This window comes from Kickxella alabastrina (genome assembly GCF_025024165.1).
Source record: "Kickxella alabastrina strain RSA 675 chromosome Unknown BX661scaffold_6, whole genome shotgun sequence".
NCBI classification, from domain to species: Eukaryota; Fungi; Kickxellomycota; class Kickxellomycetes; order Kickxellales; family Kickxellaceae; genus Kickxella; species Kickxella alabastrina.
The window spans coordinates 842,582-861,300 of record NW_026251477.1 but is presented as its reverse complement, the minus strand read 5'-3'; the positions used below and the strand labels follow the sequence as shown (position 1 = coordinate 861,300).

At 42.2% G+C, this 18,719-nt stretch overlaps 2 protein-coding genes across 2 annotated transcripts; both read right to left on the bottom strand.

The window, feature by feature from the left end:
- Positions 1-14,011: 14,011 nt before the first annotated feature.
- On the bottom strand, positions 14,012-15,005 carry BX661DRAFT_88135 (uncharacterized protein). Its single transcript, XM_051539553.1, has one exon. The coding sequence runs from the start codon at positions 14,930-14,932 to the stop codon at positions 14,078-14,080; it is 855 nt and encodes a 284-aa protein (XP_051393259.1). The 5' UTR covers positions 14,933-15,005; the 3' UTR covers positions 14,012-14,077.
- Positions 15,006-18,224: 3,219 nt separating this feature from the next.
- On the bottom strand, positions 18,225-18,460 carry BX661DRAFT_179988 (uncharacterized protein). Its single transcript, XM_051535363.1, has one exon. It carries the CDS (start codon positions 18,412-18,414, stop codon positions 18,253-18,255), a length of 162 nt encoding a protein of 53 aa, XP_051393258.1. The 5' UTR covers positions 18,415-18,460; the 3' UTR covers positions 18,225-18,252.
- Between the last annotated feature and the right edge of the window lie 259 nt (positions 18,461-18,719).

The following is an 18,719-nucleotide window of genomic DNA, read 5'->3' as shown; positions in this document are numbered from 1 at the left end:
CAAAACCCCAAAACCCCAAAACCCCCAAAACCCCAAAACCCCAAAACCCCAAAACCCCCAAAACCCCAAAACCCCAAAACCCCAAAACCCCAAAACCCCAAAACCCCAAAACCCCAAAACCCCAAAACCCCAAAACCCCAAAACCCCAAAACCCCAAAACCCCAAAACCCCAAAAACCCCAAAACCCCAAAACCCCAAAACCCCAAAACCCCAAAACCCCAAAACCCCAAAACCCCAAAACCCCAAAACCCCAAAACCCCAAAACCCCAAAACCCCAAAACCCCAAAACCCCCAAAACCCCAAAACCCCAAAACCCCCAAAACCCCAAAACCCCAAAACCCCAAAACCCCAAAACCCCAAAACCCCAAAACCCCAAAACCCCAAAACCCCAAAACCCCAAAACCCCAAAACCCCAAAACCCCAAAACCCCAAAACCCCAAAACCCCAAAACCCCAAAACCCCAAAACCCCAAAACCCCAAAACCCCAAAACCCCAAAACCCCAAACCCCAAAACCCCAAACCCCAAAACCCCAAACCCCAAAACCCCAAACCCCAAAACCCCAAAACCCCAAAACCCCAAAACCCCAAAACCCCAAAACCCCAAAACCCCCCAAAACCCCAAAACCCCAAAACCCCCAAAACCCCAACAACCCCAAAACCCCAAAACCCCAAAACCCCAAAACCCCAAAACCCCCCAAACCCCAAAACCCCAATATATTAATAAAGATGAGACTACAAAATGAGCTAAAGAGCTCACTATTCAGAATTTACCATATGCATAAAATATCAAACATATTTTGTCTACGCTGTCACGTGACTCGGCCCCATTTCTGATGTCACATCAAGGAACCACATACACTTGCTAAGTATTTTACCTTAGGAGATATACACATATTTAAAGGGGTCTTGGGGTTTAAAGGGGGTATGGGGGTTTGCCAAGGAGGTGTATTATATTATAATATATCAAAGATTGGGAGGGGGTCTGTGAGGATCCCTGTAATGAGAATTTGACTAGCTACAATATATATTAATAAAGGTGAGACTATGGAAAGAGCTAAAGAGCTCCCTATTCAGAATTTACCATATGCATAAAATATCATAAACATATTTTACACATCTGCACTGTCACGTGACTCGGCCCCCATTTCTGATGTCACAATCCCTGTACAATATTTCAACATCAAGGAACCACATACACTTGCTAAGTGTTTTACCTTAGAAGATATACACATATTTAGAGGGGTTTTGCAGCTTAAAGGGGGTATGGAGGGGTTTTGCGGTTTAAATGGGGTATGGAGGGGTTTGCTAAGGAGGTGTGTCTTTATATATTTTACCAAAGATTGGGAGGGGGTCCGTGAGGATCCCTGCACAATCTTTCAACATCAAGAAACCACATACACTTGCTAAGTGTTTTACCTTGGGAGATATACACATATTTAGAGGGGTTTTGCAGCTTAAAGGGGGTATGGAGGGGTTTTGCAGTTTAAATGGGGTATGGAGGGGTTTGCTAAGGAGGTGTGTCTTTATATATTTTACCAAAGATTGGGAGGGGGTCCGTGAGGATCCCTGCACAATCTTTCAACATCAAGAAACCACATACACTTGCTAAGTGTTTTACCCTAGGAGATATACATATATTTAAAGGGGTTTTGCAGTTTAAAGGGGGTATGGAGGGGTTTTGCGGTTTAAAGGGGGTATGGAGGGGTTTGCTAAGGAGGTGTGTCTTTATATATTTTACCAAAGATTGGGAGGGGGTCCGTGAGGATCCCTGCACAATCTTTCAACATCAAGAAACCACATACACTTGCTAAGTGTTTTACCTTGGGAGATATACACATATTTAGAGGGGTTTTGCAGCTTAAAGGGGGTATGGAGGGGTTTTGCGGTTTAAATGGGGTATGGAGGGGTTTGCTAAGGAGGTGTGTCTTTATATATTTTACCAAAGATTGGGAGGGGGTCCGTGAGGATCCCTGCACAATCTTTCAACATCAAGAAACCACATACACTTGCTAAGTGTTTTACCTTAGGAGATATACACATATTTAAAGGGGTCTTGAGCTTTAAAGGGGGTATGAAGGGGTTTGCCATGGAGCCATACTATATGTTAACTATTGGGACTGCACCCATCAGCTTCCCTGCACAATCTTTCAACATCAAGGAACTACATCTACTTGCTAAGTGTTTTACCTTAGGTCATATACATATATTTAAACAGGTCTTGGGGTTTAAAGGGGGTATGGAGGGGTTTGTCAAAGAGGTGTATTCTATTATAATATATCAAAAATTCATACTGCTCCCATCAGCTTCCCTGTACTATCTTTCAACATCAAGGAATGTCATATACTTGCTACCCATTAAAGATATAGGGCTATTTAGAGCTGTTTGAAGGCCATATAGTGGGCTTTGCCAAACGGGTATGTCTTTATATATTTTACCAATCATTGGGACTGTACCCATCAACTTGCCAAGATTTTTGCACAACTGTTTATTATTATTATTATATATTAATGCTCTTCATCTTCTCATAGTTGCCTGAAGCATTCTTGTTGCTTTATTACTTTTATTCCTTACTATACTGCTTGACTGCTTTAATTGTTTTCTTACTATTGTCATTAATTATTCCTTTTACACTGACTAAACTACTTGATCTCTACTTAATCCTCAATGTTATAGTTGGGGTACTAGTTTGTTAAAACTACCCTTGTTATTACTACTCCCTTTTATCATCGCTTGCTAGATCGAATCTTCCTTTTGCTTTTTGAATTTACCTTATTCTTTTTAAACCAGACTTTACTATTTCTTTTGTAATTTCCCTTATATCAGCTATAGTTAAAAGTTATTGCTACCATAGATTTTTAAAGCTTGGATATAAAAATCCAAACCCTTGTCTATTTTTATGCTGCATCCATCCTCATTATCTTTGCATCCATCCTCATTATCTCTGCATCCATCCTCATTATCTCTGCATCCATCCTCATTATCTCTGCATCCATCCTCATTTTGCACCTGCCTCTTTTCTTTTTAATCGCGAAATTCAAATTCAAATCCTTGCCTTTTTGAATTTGGATTTGAAAAAAAAATTGTTTTATAACCTCCAATTGTGATTAATTCCTTTCCTTGATCCTGTGATTACCTTTTTGATTCCTCTTTAGTGTTATTACTGAATTAATTTTCTAAATTCATATATAAAATATTGCTAATTCTGTAAATCTATTGGGGTTTGGGGGTAAAAGCTGTTTGCCACTTTTCTCTCTCCTTTTCTCTTTTACTTGTATTTATACCTATACTTATTTTTCAAGGTAATGTCTTTTTGTCATGAATCTCTCGTCAGTCTCTTAGCTCGTCAGTCTCGTCAGTCTCTTAGCTCGTCAGTCTCACCAGCCTCGCCAGCCTCTTAGCTCGTCGGTCTCACCAGTCTCGTCGGTCTCACCAGTCTCTTAGCTCCCTTTTATAGCTCCCTTTTATACTTTATTCAATAAATTTCTCATCTAATCTAATCCAATCAAAAAACCCCTTTTATTCTCCTTTTTGCGAAAAGCGCAACGCGCTTTTTGCTCCCCGCCCAAATCTCAAAATTTGGAAATGCAAAAATTCGCTATCTCTGCTTTCTTCTATTTTGCTCACTTGCACCTCCCTCCTAATGCCTTGGCGTTTCGTCCTTGTGCTGCCAACCTCTTGCAACCCTGACTCCCCTGAAAATCACCCTTTTCCTGAGCTATTGTGCTTTCTTATACTCTTCTTATTTAATTCCTTTACTGCATTTTTCTTTGGAATTAGGTCATTTTTTATATCTGACAACAAACTGCCCAAGACTTGATTCCTGTAATAAACCTTATTCGTGCTAACTAATTTTATTAAAAATACACTATAAGGGTGCTTCAAGAGCTCCGCTTATCTATTCGAAACTATCAACAGTGAAAATATAAATCGCGATTGTCACGTGATATTGCAATAATTGATGTCACACCGAGTGTGTGTAATGCACAAATTATGCGAATGCTTATTAAAATGTTTGCCCCAATAGCTCCTTAACTGTAACACCCATTTGAAACAAGTGTATGTATTTATCTCCAGCGCTCTTGTGGTTTTCATGTTTCTCCCAGGTCATCCCAGGTGCCGGACTACCATGAGGTGCTGTAATTAGTGCCGCCCTGATTTATTCAAATGTTATATATGTTGTCGTACTCTATAAAAATCTGGGGCTAAATTAATATATTTAACTATCAAAAGTTACTTTAGGAGCTGAAAAGGGGGCAGTGCTGTGTGGGCAGTGCTGTAAACATAATGGTGCTCCTTGGTGTCAGCCAGCAATAACAGAAATGTGTATAGTTGTGACATCAATTATTGCGATGTCACGTGACAATTGCAATTGGGAATTTGCGATTGTTTGAAATTGTGATTGTTTACGATCGTGATTTCTATTTTCACGGGCGATAGTTTCGAATAGATAAGCGGAGCTCTTTAAGCTCCCTTATAGTGGGTTTTTAATAAAATTAGTTAGTACGAATAAGTTCTATTACACTGTCAATAGGAATGGTCTACTTTAGCCACATGCTGTCCTGCCTTTCCCATTCCACACAATATCAATGGACTTGGTAACATCTCTGCCAAAGACACCACTCGGCCATGATGCAATTATTGTTATTGTATGTGTTAACAGGTGAATTCAATAAGCATCTTTAAAACTATATTCTAAAACTAGGAAAAAAGAAGAGAGCAAACTCATAAAATATTGTTGTTGTTTTGCCCTTTTTATGGCTGCAAGTCTTTCTACTCACAAGGAAAAGGGCAACTGATGGGCATTTCCTATTAGGGAAATCTATGCCCAACATTAATAATACATACTACAATTAGGTGAATAGTATGTGTAAGATATATCAAATTTCAATATCATTTTTAAAAATCCCTCTTAAGAGTCATATTATCATATTCTGTATATATGGATAAATTATCACAATTTTTCAATGTTTTAATCTTATTTTTTTCATCAGTGATTTCTATATGATATTTTTTTTTTTAGATAAGCCACATTCATTAATAAATTTACTGATAAAGTCCTTAACTGTTATATTATGTGGAAAAGTAGTTTTATATTCAACAAAGGCATAATTTATACCACATGTACTATTGTCATAATTTATACTAATCTTACTATCCTTAGAGCTTGACATCAATTTTGTTGTTGAAATATTATGTAGTTGATGCTTGGAAGTAAATTGAAACTGTATATTGAGTGATCAAATTCTGTGAAAATGCGTTATATACTTTAAATAATGTTTTAAAAAAATGGAGTGGGAAAACACTTGACTTTTATACCTTTGAGATAAGGGCAATGCAGTGAATTATGCTATAGTTTATTAGTTCAGAAAAAGTTAAACTACTCCCAGCAGAAATCCATAATAATTTTTAACAAGAAATTCAACAAGTAGTACTCCAAATAACTATTTTTGTATGCTTTTACTCATTTGAAATATTTTGTTGGTTTCCATTGTATAATATGTAGGGAGTACAACAAATGACAAATTTTGCTTTATGTGCTGCTTTGTCTATGATACTTTAAAAGCAGGTGGCCAACTGTCAATTCTATTAATATACATGCATTGTTAATGGGTGTATTTCATAAGTATCTAAAATTATATTCTGTAAAAGTATTGGTTGATGGCAATCAACTGATTAACCAGTCTTGGCTGTTTAGCAACACAAACAATAAGTCACACAGTAAACAAAGCAATATGCTTTCTACTCTTTACCTTTCACAGTGCATAGCACTTATTTATAAAATATACTTTATATCATTATAGTTTATCTACACATTCATAGAATGTTCCTATATTCCAACATCTAGTAATGAGCCCAAGCACAGTGAATAATAAGAAATTGGCAGTGGACTTGTAATGATAATTGGACTAGCTATAATATATATTATTAGAGATGAGACTACGGAAAGAACTGAAGAGCTCACTATTCAGAATTCACCATACACGTAAAATATCATAAACATATTTTATGCGTCTGTGTTGTCACGTGACTCAGCCCCCATTTCTGATGTCACATTGGGAATATGCTGCTTTATACTGGCTGCCAGATTTTTGCTCTGCTGCATTGAGATATTAAAAGCATCATCTAAAGGGTCCTTAAATTCATCAATGCCAATGCAAAGCTGTGTAACATGTGGGCACTTTAACGTCTTAAAATCAATAAATTCTTCCAGCATGTCAAATGTTGGGACTGCAATGCTCAATTCCTGGAGAGCTGGGAACTGCAATTCATTCAAACTCCAAATGCTTTGCACATCAGAACTTTCATCCAATTTAAAATTTAATTTGTGCAGGCTGGGAAACACAATGGTTTCTGCCTGCTTGGTATTTGCCAGCCTGCTCCAAGAAAATATGCTAGTGACATTGCTTAGCATGTTAACGGGTGAATTCAATAAGTGTCCTTAAAATTATATTCTAAAACTAGGAAAAGAGAAGAGGGCAAACTCCTAAAATATTGTTGTTGTTTTGCCCTTTTTATGGCTGTGAGTCTTTCTACTCACAAGGAAAAGGGCAACTGATGGGCATTTCTTATTAGGGAAATCTGTGCCCAACACAAGGTGTGGTGCCCAATGGCATTCTACTCGGCAAAGCTAGGACCAGCAGAGTGCAACTATGCAGTCCATGACCAAGAACTTCTTGCAATCATTTGTGCACTGGTCCTCTGGAGGCATTACCTACATGGCATCAAGTTTAAAGTGATTACAGACCACAAATCAATTGTTCCTTAAGACACAAAACAACATATCCCCATGTCAGGCCTGCTGGCTGAATACCTGGCAGGAATTCAACATGAAAATCATTTACTGCAAGGGTGCTCAAAACACAGTTGCTGATGGCTTGTCATGCTCACTCGAATTGCAACCCAACAACATAGTATATACAACACCATAGTCAGGCAAGGTGCCTCACATGGCACTGATGCCACCAACAGGGCTGACCACACCAGCTGTTGGGCATAGATTTCCTTAATAGGCAATGCCCATCAGTTGCCCTTATCTTTGTGAGTGAAAAGACTCACAGTCATAAAAAGGGCAAAACAACAGCATTTATGAGTGCTCCTCCCTTCTCTTTTGGCTAGTTTTTAGAATATAGTTTGAATGTCATTTATTGAATTCACTCATTAACATTGTATACTTATTTATTAACTATTGTATTTCTACAATTCCCCCCAAGCAATGTTTGCCACATGTGGATGCAAGTCCTTGTACTCCTCGACAAATGACATGTGATCAAAGCCCTCATCCATTGAAAGATTGAATTTCTTTAATGATGGAACAGCCAATATCAAGTATTTGATACTATCAATTTCTGCTCCTTTGCAATTCCCACCAATTGAGGTATGCAAGTATAACTCATTGATGTTGGTAGATATTGGTTTGACCTGATCAAGTCTGAGCTCAAAGGTCTCATCATACAGAATAGCAGGCACTTCCAACTTGGTCAGTTTGGGCACTCTAGTCAGTATATCCACAACTGCACCAAGCTTAAACAAATTGTATGCTCTAAACATATGAATGTCACTCCATATAGTGCGCTGATGATCACAATTATGTGGATATATGTTTATGTCCATTTTCATAGAGAGCCTCATACCTGCATGGCCTATTTTGGTTGAGTTTCCAAAAAATGTGTTTATTGCCTTGTAGAATACATCCAAATCAGCATCAGAATTTAGGTCAATATTAATCTTGCATTTGTCAATACCTGTCTTAGTTGTATTGACCAATATATTAAGCATGCTGTGCAATCCACAAATACGTGCATTCTTCAAGTGCCTGAACTCAATAGAAGCATTGAAAACCCCAAGGTTACCAATTCCATGAAGAGTAATGTCATTTAGTTTGGGCATGCACAGTGCAAAATATTCTTTGTTGCTTGTTTCAGAATCACTTTTGTCTGCAAGCATGGGTTCATCTTCCATGTTGGAGTGGTGCACACTCAATTTTTTCAAGTTGCTGAAAGTAATACTTGCTGAATCACCACTATTGCTTGTAAAGCTCTTCCATGAAACCCCACTAATATCCCCATTCAGTTCAATTGACTCAATATTTGCTGCATTGATTTTTGGCAGGGCCTGTTTTCTATTTACACCCAAATTGACACTTAGGTTCCTAAGCTCAGGTGAAAATGCATTGGCTGTCCATACAACTGGAACAGTGCAACTGTAGCTTATTAGCCGGTGAGCATAGCTGTTGGAAATAATGCTGCAAAATTGCTCTATATGCTTGTCACTGTAATTAGAGAACCGCATGTCCAAGTCATTGACATTGGGCATTGCCTTGACCATATATTCTGCAAATGCAGATGTAGCTTGAATATATTCATTGCTGTCGATGATATCCAAAACATTGGAAATGTAATGCGATTTGGACTAGCTAGAATATATATTAATAGAAATGAGACTACGGAAAGAGCTAAAGAGCTCACTATTCAGAATTCGCCGTACGCGTAAAATATCATAAACATATTTTACGCGTCTGCGCTGTCACGTGACTCGGCCCCCATTTCTGATGTCACATTCGCCCCTACTTAAGATCAGACTCCGTCGGTCTTGGCGATAGCGCGCGCGGTTAAATATCGTTCATATGCTTCTGTCTCATCCACGCTACTCTTGTCCTCCCATGTTCGTCCTTCTATTCCATATCCTTCCCACTGCACCAGGTATTGGCGTTTTCGCCTCCACACACGGTCGTCAACAATCTTTTCGACCTGATACTCGAGGTGTCCTGCAACTTCTACAGGTGGTGGTTCAGAGCGGAGTGCGGCACGGTGATCGTCGGCAGCATGGTATTTTTTTAGGTGTGACCACGAAATGACCGGGTGAATGCGCATGTCGAGTGGGAGTTTGAGGCGGAATGCATTTCGGCCGATCTGTTCTTCGACCTTGTAGGGCCCAGCCCATTTATGTTGCAGTGAGTTGCTGGACCGGTTACGCAGGTAAGGTGGCGTTGTAAAGTTCGTCGAGATCATTACTTCATCGCCTGGCACAATGTCGGGTGAGGTTATCTTCTTGTCGTGGTTTCTGATCATGCGTAGCTGTGCGAATTCGATGTTTTCCTTGACTATTTCGCTAATCTGTTTAATCTTCAGGATTGTATCGTCGGCGTCGGTATTGGGCTCAGCAGTTTCCATGTTGAAGGCGATGGTGGCGGCGTTCAATGGTTGGAAGCTATAATTTGCATAGAATGGGCTGTGCTGTGTCGAGCTGTTGCTGCGACTATTATAGGCGAACTCTGCATGCACTATGTGTTGGTTCCAGTCGTTTTGGTAATTGTTGCACGTCGCACGCAGCATTGACTCCAGTATCTGGTTCACACGCTCAGTCTGTCCATCAGTTTGTGCATGGCCGGCAGTGGACATGTTGAGTTGCGTTCCAGTTTGCTTCCACAGTGCCATCCAGAATGCAGAGCGGAATTTCGGATCACGGTCTGATATTATGGACTCGGGCAGGCCATGTTGGCGGTAGATGGTCTTGAAATACAGGTCGGCGGTTGTCTGGGCGGTTGCGGCATTGTGTGTTGGTACAAAGTGTGCCATCTTGGACAGGCGGTCAACGACGACCATGATTGCATCATATCCGTCCTTTGTCTTAGGTAGGCTGACAATGAAGTCCATGCTCACACTTGACCAGTTGCGTCGCGGGATCTGTAGCGGCTGTAGCGGTCCATCGCTTGGCCTGTTGCTGCCTTTGACTCTTTGGCACAGGTCACACGTTGTGACATAATTCTCGCAATCCACATACATGCCTGGCCAATAGAATAGTTCACTCAGCTTGTCGTATGTTGCTTTTATACCCGGGTGTATTGCAGCATCATGGAACTCGGCCAGCAGTAGTGATCTGTCTTGCTTTGTTCCGACGCAGCGGCGTCCTTTCTTGAACAGGACACCACCCTGTGCATGGAATTTGTTTGTAATGTCGCGCTCGGCTCTGGATGTTGGTTCTTCGCCACTACTAATCCTCTCCATAATTTTCTCCAACTTGCTGTCGCCCTTGTAGGAGTTCTCAGGGTTCGCGCTCGTCTTCAGCGTTAGCGCTTTGACAGCAGCCATGCGGACTGCTATCCTCCCCCCTTTTCCTGAAGAGCCGAACCCGTTGGCTCCACCGGCTGTCTCCTCAAAGGACTTGACCTCAGTGATGTGTGAGTGTGCGATCTTGGTTGGAATCAACTGTGCTATGCGGTCATGTGCAGCGAACGGAATCTCTATATTGCCTGTGTTGAACAGGAGTACTGAAATCTCACCGCGGTAGCCCCCGTCGACTATTCCTCCGAGCACCACAACACCCTTGGCAGCCAGGCTACTGTGTGGGGCAATGCGCAGGTATGTGCCTATTGGCGCCTTGGCGGCGATGCCTAATGGGACAAGGTGTTGGGCCTTGGGCTCGAGCACAAACTTGGTTATACAGTATACGTCAAATCCAGCGTCATCTGGATATGCCTTGCAAGGCATCGTCGCATCGTCGTGTAGCAGCTGAACCTCCATGCTGTTGGCAGTTGTGCGTGGCACAAACAGTGCGCACAGTTTCCATTTTTCAAATTGGTCTATCAGGTCGTCGTTGTGCGTATTGTCCTTTGGCTGGTCAGTCTCCATGGTTGCACTCGTCGTTTCTGCAGCCACTGTCTCTTGTGTTCGTTTGGCTTCTGTTTCGGCTTCAGCGCGACATCCGCGTTGGTAGTTCTTGTAGTGCAGCGACTTGCGCACATATTCAGCACGGTTTAGTTCTCTGCGCTCATCGGCAGTCAAATATGTTCTGTCGACCACGGCTGGCGTTGGCGGAAAATTCGTTGTCTGTGCAGCTGGAGTGGTTGTCTTGATATTGGGCATGGGTATGGGCATAGGTATAGGTACGGATGTGTGTGCGGCGTCATCGTTTTTACTCGTGTTGTTCAGCGGGGCATCATTTAGTGGTATAGCTGGTGCAGTCAGTCCTGTCGGTGGCGTCAGTGCCATGTGTGGCACCTTGCCTGAATGTGACGCTGCGTATACTATGTTGTCGGGTTGCGATTCGAGTGAGCGTGACAAGCCGTCAGCAACTGCATTTTGAGCGCCCTTGCGGTAAATGATTTTCATGTCGAATTCCTGCCAGATATCCAGCCAGCGAGCCTGGCGCGGGGATATGTTGTTTTGCGTCTTAAGGAACTCGATTGATTTGTGGTCTGTAATCACTTCAAACTTGATGCCATGTAGGTAATGCCGCCAGAGGACCAGTGCACGAATGATTGCAAGAAGTTCTTGCTCGTGGACTGCATAGTTGCGCTGTGCTGGTCCCAGCTTTGCCGAATAGAATGCCACTGGGCACCACATCTTGTCATGTCGTTGGTGTAGGACACCGCCAATTGCAGAGCCGGATGCATCTGTCTCGACTCTCGTTTCGCAAGTTGGATCATACTGATGGAGTATTGGTGCTGTGGATAGTTGCTGCTTCAGCTCGGTGAAAGCCCTGTCAGCCTGGTCGTTCCACGAAAAGTCGGTATTGCATAGCAAATCGGTCAGCGGTAGTGCTATTCTAGCATAGTTTTTAATAAACCGGCGGTAGTAGCCGCTTAATCCAAGGAATGCGCGGATGTCTGTAATTGTCTCTGGCGTGCGCCACTCTTTAACGGCATCTACTTTGCGTGGGTCAGTCGCAATACCCTTGCCTGAAATGACAAACCCAAGGAAGTCGACTGTGTCTTTGAAGAATGCACATTTTTCGGGTTTTGTGTGCAGGTTGTGCTCCTTGAGGCAGGCGAGTACATCCTCGAGATCTTTTGCATGGTCGGCGTCATTCTTTGAAAAGACTAAGATGTCGTCTAGGTACACGATGCACGTTTTGCCAAGTAGGTTGCGCAGCGCATGGTTCATGACACGTTGGAAGACGGCAGGGGCATTTGTCAGCCCGAAAGGTACAACTGTGAATTCAAATGACCCTTGTTTTGTGCGGAAGGCAGTTTTGGCGATGTCTGCATTGCAAATTCGCACCTGGTGGTAAGCCTGTACCAAATCGATTTTCGAGAAAACTTTTGCGCCACGGGTGTCGTCAAGCAAATCGTCTATACGCGGCATTGGGAATGCATCTTTTATCGTCACTGCGTTCAGGCCACGGTAGTCAACACACAGGCGCATTGATCCATCCTTTTTCTTGACAAAGAGGACTGGTGCACCCCATGGGGAAGATGACGGGCGGATATACCCCTTTGCAAGTAAGTCAGTCACTTGTCGGTCTAGTTCATCCATCTCTGCATGTGACAGGCGGTATGGTGCCTTGGTCACAGGTGCTGTGCCCTCATGTACATGGATTTCCATCTCAGGGCCGCCTGGTGGTGGTCGTTTGGAGGGCGGCTGATCAAGGACTTGGGTGTATCTGGCATGTAGCTCCTGTAGCGCCCTGTCTTGTGTCGTCGTGGTTGCTGCCACATGGATTGCTGGATTGGTATCGTTGTCAGGGAATGTAATTCGTAGCCATCCCCATTCCTCAATTTGGTCGTTTGCACGTGCAGTTTTCAGTGCACTGATTGACATAGGCTTCAGCTGGTCCTCGTCGGTCCGAGGCTCTGCATTACCCCGGATGGACCAGCTTTTCCCGCCATAGTCAAATGTCACCTTGTCAAGGTGGCTGTGGATCGTGGCCTTGTGTTTTTTTAGCCAATTATTTCCTAATATTATATCTTCGGAAACTGGGAGAACAAGGCAATGTACTGTAATTGTTAGGTTGCTCAGGAGGCGCAGCGTTACTGTGCACGACTCGGTGCAGTCCTTGTAGTGTGCGCCATTGGCCAGTTGTATTGGTTGGCTGTGTTGTAGTCGTTCGGATTTCAGTTTAAGTCGGTCGCGGGTCTGTTCGTTGATGATGGTAATTTGTGATCCATTGTCGATGAGCACACGGATGGCTTTGGTGTCTATAGTTGCATTTAAAATCAGTTGGGGCTCAGGTGAGGTTTGTCTGTTAATAGCGGTTTTATTTGGGGGGCAAACGGCAATTTCAGAGATGATAAGGGCAGAGGACTCACATCCACTCATGCCCTTCTTGCTTTTGGGTGTGTATTCTTAGGGCAGCGATGCCACTTGTGTTCATCACTGCCACACCCAAGGCACACGTTGTTGGCAGCCCACTTCTCAAACATCTCCTTGGTACAGCCCGACTGCTTGGAGACACTTGCAAATGGCGGCAGGCCACTGCGTCTCCTTTCTGTCTGCACTGCATTCACCATTATTGCATCCACATTCATAGCTGTATTATCATGACGGCCATGAATGCGCAGGAAGGCTCTGGCACGGGAAGTCAGTGCATCAATCTCGTATACTGTCGAGCTTGTCGATTCGCTCAGAATCTGCTGGTTGAGCATTGGTGGTAGCTTCATGAGGAAGGTCGTGGTCACATGCCTGTCTGAGAGTTTGAATTCCAGAATTTCCGCGAGGTACTTGAATTGCACCACAAACTCCTCTAAGGTCTCTAATGTCCCAGGCTGTTGTAGGTGGTAGTATTTGTGCAGTGTGTCATAGTATGACACTGCACGCGAGTATGTAGTTGTCAGGAACTCCTTGAACGTTCCCCAGTCGCGGTGGTCCTTGTTGTGTTCTGTACAGTGTCTGCGGTACTCGTTTTTCTTGTCTGTTGGGATCTTGTGTGAGGCTACAAATACCCACTCACTCTCGTCTAGCTTTGCGTGGATAAAGTGTTCCTCAGTATCTCTCACCCAGGGTCCAACGGCAATTGCCACCTTCTCTGCGTTGTCCTCGTCTGGTGCCAGTGTCGGGCTGAATCTCATTGCCGATTCGTATGGCGACATTCCAGTCATGGTTACTGTTTTTTTTTTTTTTTTGTTTTTTTGTTTTTTTGTTTTTATATATATATATTAACCAGTTTGTCTGTCGGTCAGTCAGTCGTTGATGAGGAAGCGCGGGTTTTCGAACTTGAGGTGCTACCAAATGTAATGCGATTTGGACTAGCTAGAATATATATTAATAGAAATGAGACTACGGAAAGAGCTAAAGAGCTCACTATTCAGAATTCGCCGTACGCGTAAAATATCATAAACATATTTTACGCGTCTGCGCTGTCACGTGACTCGGCCCCCATTTCTGATGTCACAGGAAATGTCGTATTTCTCAAAGTATATGAATACACTCCTGACACAGGGCCACTGGTCAGAGCCACATCTCATTATTTTTTGGAGTCTGGGGACTGTGGCATTCCTAATCCACAGATCCTTCAGTCTGGGGCACAAGGCATTGAGTGTACTCTGTTTTTTCTGCTGCTCCTTCTGGCTGCTTATGAATTGCTGGCATTCCAAAGCAATGTACTCACTTTCATTATCCTCCTCATTCTCAAAACTCTCTCTGTATTTGATTTTCAAGTATTCCAAGCACTTAAAGCATATATTCTCAGCTGTCAAATCATTCTTTAGCATTTTCTCCCATGCAAATCTAGGATCTGCATAGTCCAAGTCCAAGTATTCCAGTGTTTCAAAAAACACGTTTGGAAGGCTCTGCAAGGTATTCAACTTGAGATTCAGCGACAAGTGCACAAGCTCGCAGGAAAACTGTGCTGCAGTAAAAGTCATAGGGGAGGGGATGCTGATGTGAACAAGCTGATCAATGTAAAGACTAACCAACTCATCATAAAATGCAATCTTGTTATTACAATCATAATAACCTATCTTTAACTTAGTCACACTTGGAATATGCTGTTTTATACTGGCTGCTAGATTTTTGCTGTGCTGCATTGAGATATTAAAAGCACCATCTAAAGGGTCCCTAAATTCACCAATGCCAATGTAAAGCTGTGTAACGTGTGGGCACTTTAACGTCTTAAAATCAATAAATTCTTCCAGCATGTCAAATGTTGGGACTGTAATGCTCAATTCCTGGAGAGCTGGGAACTGTAATCCAATTGAACTCCCAATGCTTTGCATATCAGAACTTTATGATTCAAACTCTAATTGTGCAGGCTAGAAACACAATAGTTTCTGTCTGCTTGGTATTTGCCAGCCTGCTCCAAGAAAATATGCTAGTGACATTGCTTAGCACCAGTGTCTGCAACTTCTGGCAGCACACATATGGAGTGTACTGCACATACACATATTGATATTGAGTGTTGTGAGCTGGGTAAACTCAGTTGGCTTTGCTGATTCGGCAAATGTAAATGGTTGATAGCTGTGAAAATACTTTAAATTGCATGAATACAGTTGTGCCAATAGACCAGCATATCAAATATAGGGGCATATCATGATACATCATATTGTCCAAACTATCCACACCTGGCATGTACTTTGCCATTTGCTGAGCAAATTTATTTGCATTGTCCATAATATCAGACTGAGATTTGCTGCCAATGTCGTTATTGTTGTTGTCCAGGTAGCCGCTGATGTTGAGTGCACTGACTCTGCTCCAGTCACTCATTTCAAATGAGAATATTGAATTTGCTTCAGCAACCAGGGAGCAATAATATTCAATATTATCAATATTGATGGTCACAGTTTTTACTAGGTGTGTGTTTCCAGTAGCCTTAATCAGCCCAATATTAGTATTAATGAGCTTGTCTTCAACAGCAGTGTCATGCAAGTGCTCAACAAAACTAAGACCATATTCATTAGACCCATCAAGTATGGCATTGCAATATACCAAGCCAGTGGCCACTTCTCTCCACCTGCGGCAGACGCCCAGCAGTGGCAATCTGTCTGCCATGCATTGATATCATGTCCACTGGTGTCAATGGCTACATGTAGAATGTGGTTGAGGATGACAAATGGAAGCTGGCTGAAGCAAGGCATATTGAAAGAAATAATATTGATAGCAATGTTGTTGTTTAAAGTGGCTAAATGTGTTCTAAAAGTACTCTAATATTTTAAATAGTAATTGCTAAAATGATTAATTAAAAATGTAAGAGAAGAGTAAAAAATGCTCACATTCCACATAAAAACAATTGGCAGCAGCTGTGCTAAAAATGGCAGGATAAAAATAAGTAAAGCAAACTTGGCATGCATGTGTGTGACATCAGAAATGGGGCCGAGTCACGTGACAGCGCAGACGCGTAAAATATGTTTATGATATTTACGCGTACGGCGAATTCTGAATAGTGAGCTCTTCAGCTCTTTCGTAGTCTCATTTCTATTAATATATATTATAGCTAGTCCAAATCGCATTACAGTTTTGGTGTTGCAATCTTTGTGTATGCATGCATGTTATAAAGGGCGATCATATTTGGATAATATTATTGAATCCCTGATCTAATACTCTATAATCTTCTTTGCCTTCTATCAGTTGGCATGCAAAAGAAAAGCAGTCACTTGAATCTCAATCCCAACATTCACACCTATGTTATTTGGCTGTGCAACATTGTGTGTAAAGGCTAAAAGGTTGTTTCAATAAAAGCCAAGTTGGCAGAACAAATAGAACAGAATAAATAAAACAAGTAAGAATACATATTAGAAATAAATAAATGGCATGGCTGTAAATATGTCCATTCATTCTAAGCAAGAGGAGGGAGTAGATGCGAGTGTCATAAAACTATTTTCTAACAAGAGCCGAGGGTGTGTAATGCACAAATTATGCGAATGCTTATTAAATGGTTGCCCCAATAGCTCCTGAATTGTAACACCATTTGAAACAAGTATATGTATTTATCTCCAGTGCTCTTGTGGTTTCATGTTTCTCCTAGGTCTTCCAGGTGCCAGACCACCGTGAGGTGCTGTAATTAGTGCCACCCTGATTTATTTAAATGTTATATATGTTGTCGTACTCTATAAAATCTGGGCTAAATTAATATATTTAAGTATCAAAGTTACTTTAGGAACTGAAAAGGGGCAGTGTTGTGTGGCAGTGCTGTAAACATAATGGTGTTCCTTGGTGTCAGCCAGCAATAACAGAATATGTATAGCGCATGAGGGCAATCTTGATTATTGAAAAGGGAAGATAGTGGCTTGAAATGTGTGTTGAGCACCACATATGTATCCATTTTTATTTTAAGCACTGTGGGTCGGCAAATTGCACAGGCTGTCGAGGTTTCTTTTTTCCAGACTTTGAATTAAACTGAGTATATTGTTAGAAACTAGTTTTACAGCGTTGTAGTTGACTTTCCCTGTAATACCCAATCCCTAACTGGTCTATTAGCCATTAAGGTCCCTTCATGGATACTTTAAATTGCCTTTGTCGCATGTGCATTTCGCTAGTTTTAAAGCTTCATGGCATGAAATACCCTATTGTCGTCTGATTAGTGGGCCTTTGTGGACAAGGTAGCCGCTATCATTGGTTTTGTTGCATGTTCCAGAGCATTTCACCTATTGACCCCATTCAGGCTTAATAACGGTCATCCAAATTATTATTTGCACGCTTTGAAACAAAACATTGTTTAGTGTCCTATCCAACGCTTATCTTGCTGTTTGTGCGGCCTTGGCTTGTTTTTACCTTGTATGTGATACAAGAAATTGCGGCTTGTCTCCAGCGATTGATTAATGAATCAATCGCTAGTTAATTCCTTGGATATATGGGAATTAATACACACGCATAAATACCAATGGATATGAACAGTGGAGGCTGTTCATCCTTTAGCTTTCTTTTAGTTCATTTTAGTTCAATATATATATTTATAACATAACACTCTGTGTCGTCTGCATTTGTCATTAAAAACTCGGGGGCTACAGATTACTTGTTGGCATGCGGCAGATGAACACAGCAATTAGGGATTATTCATGGCCGCTGCCTAATATTGGCACTCTACTTGTGACATCAATTATTACAATGTCATGTGACAACTGCAGTTGTGAGATTGCGATTATTTGAAATTGTGATTATTTACAATCACGATTTCTATTTAATCTGTTGATAGCTTTGAATAGATAAACGGAGCTCTTGAAGCTCCCTTTTGGTGGATTTTAAATCATAAATATATTACAGATAAACTATTCTTATTACAACAATAGTCATTAGTTCAGCTATCTTTTCTTAGTTAAGATATATATATTCTATTCAAGACATTAATCAATTGTTTAACACACATGGCTTACCAGCACCATACTCCAATAGTGCGCCTAGGCGCTGGTGCCAGAGACAAAAATCGCCAATACATGCCACAAGTTCTCTAGCTGGATGACCTTCGCCAGCACAGCCAATGCCACAGTTGCATCCTGCAATGTGCACAGACACCAGAGCGAGTGCAGAATCAGCTGGTCGGTGTATGCATACTTGCTTGGCACCAGCCTGCAACACGGCCAATGCACCAACCCAGGACTTGCTGTCAGCTGTGCCTTGCCAAGGCTTCGCGACACAAACTCATGCAGAAACCCAATGCCCCATGGGGACATGCCCTGGTCATCCTTGCAGATACACGCGGGGATGACATCGACAGCGCCCAGCTCCAGCAGCTGCACCATCTGTGGATTTGCCATCTCCATTGCATTTTCTTATGCTGCTGCCAGCCGATATGCTGTGAGAAAAGTACACAGCCACACGAGACTTTCCACTGGCATGCGCAAAAGCTCAAGCTCAGACACTGACTGGCGTGCGACACTGAGCAATGCAGACAGAAATACCAGGTCGATTATCCGCCGGTGGTACTCGGTACGCAGCGCAAACTGCTTTACCATGGCTGCACATACCAACACAATCACAGAGTCTGACTGCTGCCTCTGCTTGCTGCTGCCTCAAGCCGAGCTGTTGGCTGACTGCATAAGTGTTTTGCTGAGCACCTCAAGCAGCCTGCCG

Bases quoted from the DNA above. Each gene is read 5' to 3' on its own strand.
- BX661DRAFT_88135 (XM_051539553.1), bottom strand. From the start codon at position 14,932: ATGCAAAGCATTGGGAGTTCAATTGGATTACAGTTCCCAGCTCTCCAG.
- BX661DRAFT_179988 (XM_051535363.1), bottom strand. From the start codon at position 18,414: ATGCAATGGAGATGGCAAATCCACAGATGGTGCAGCTGCTGGAGCTGG.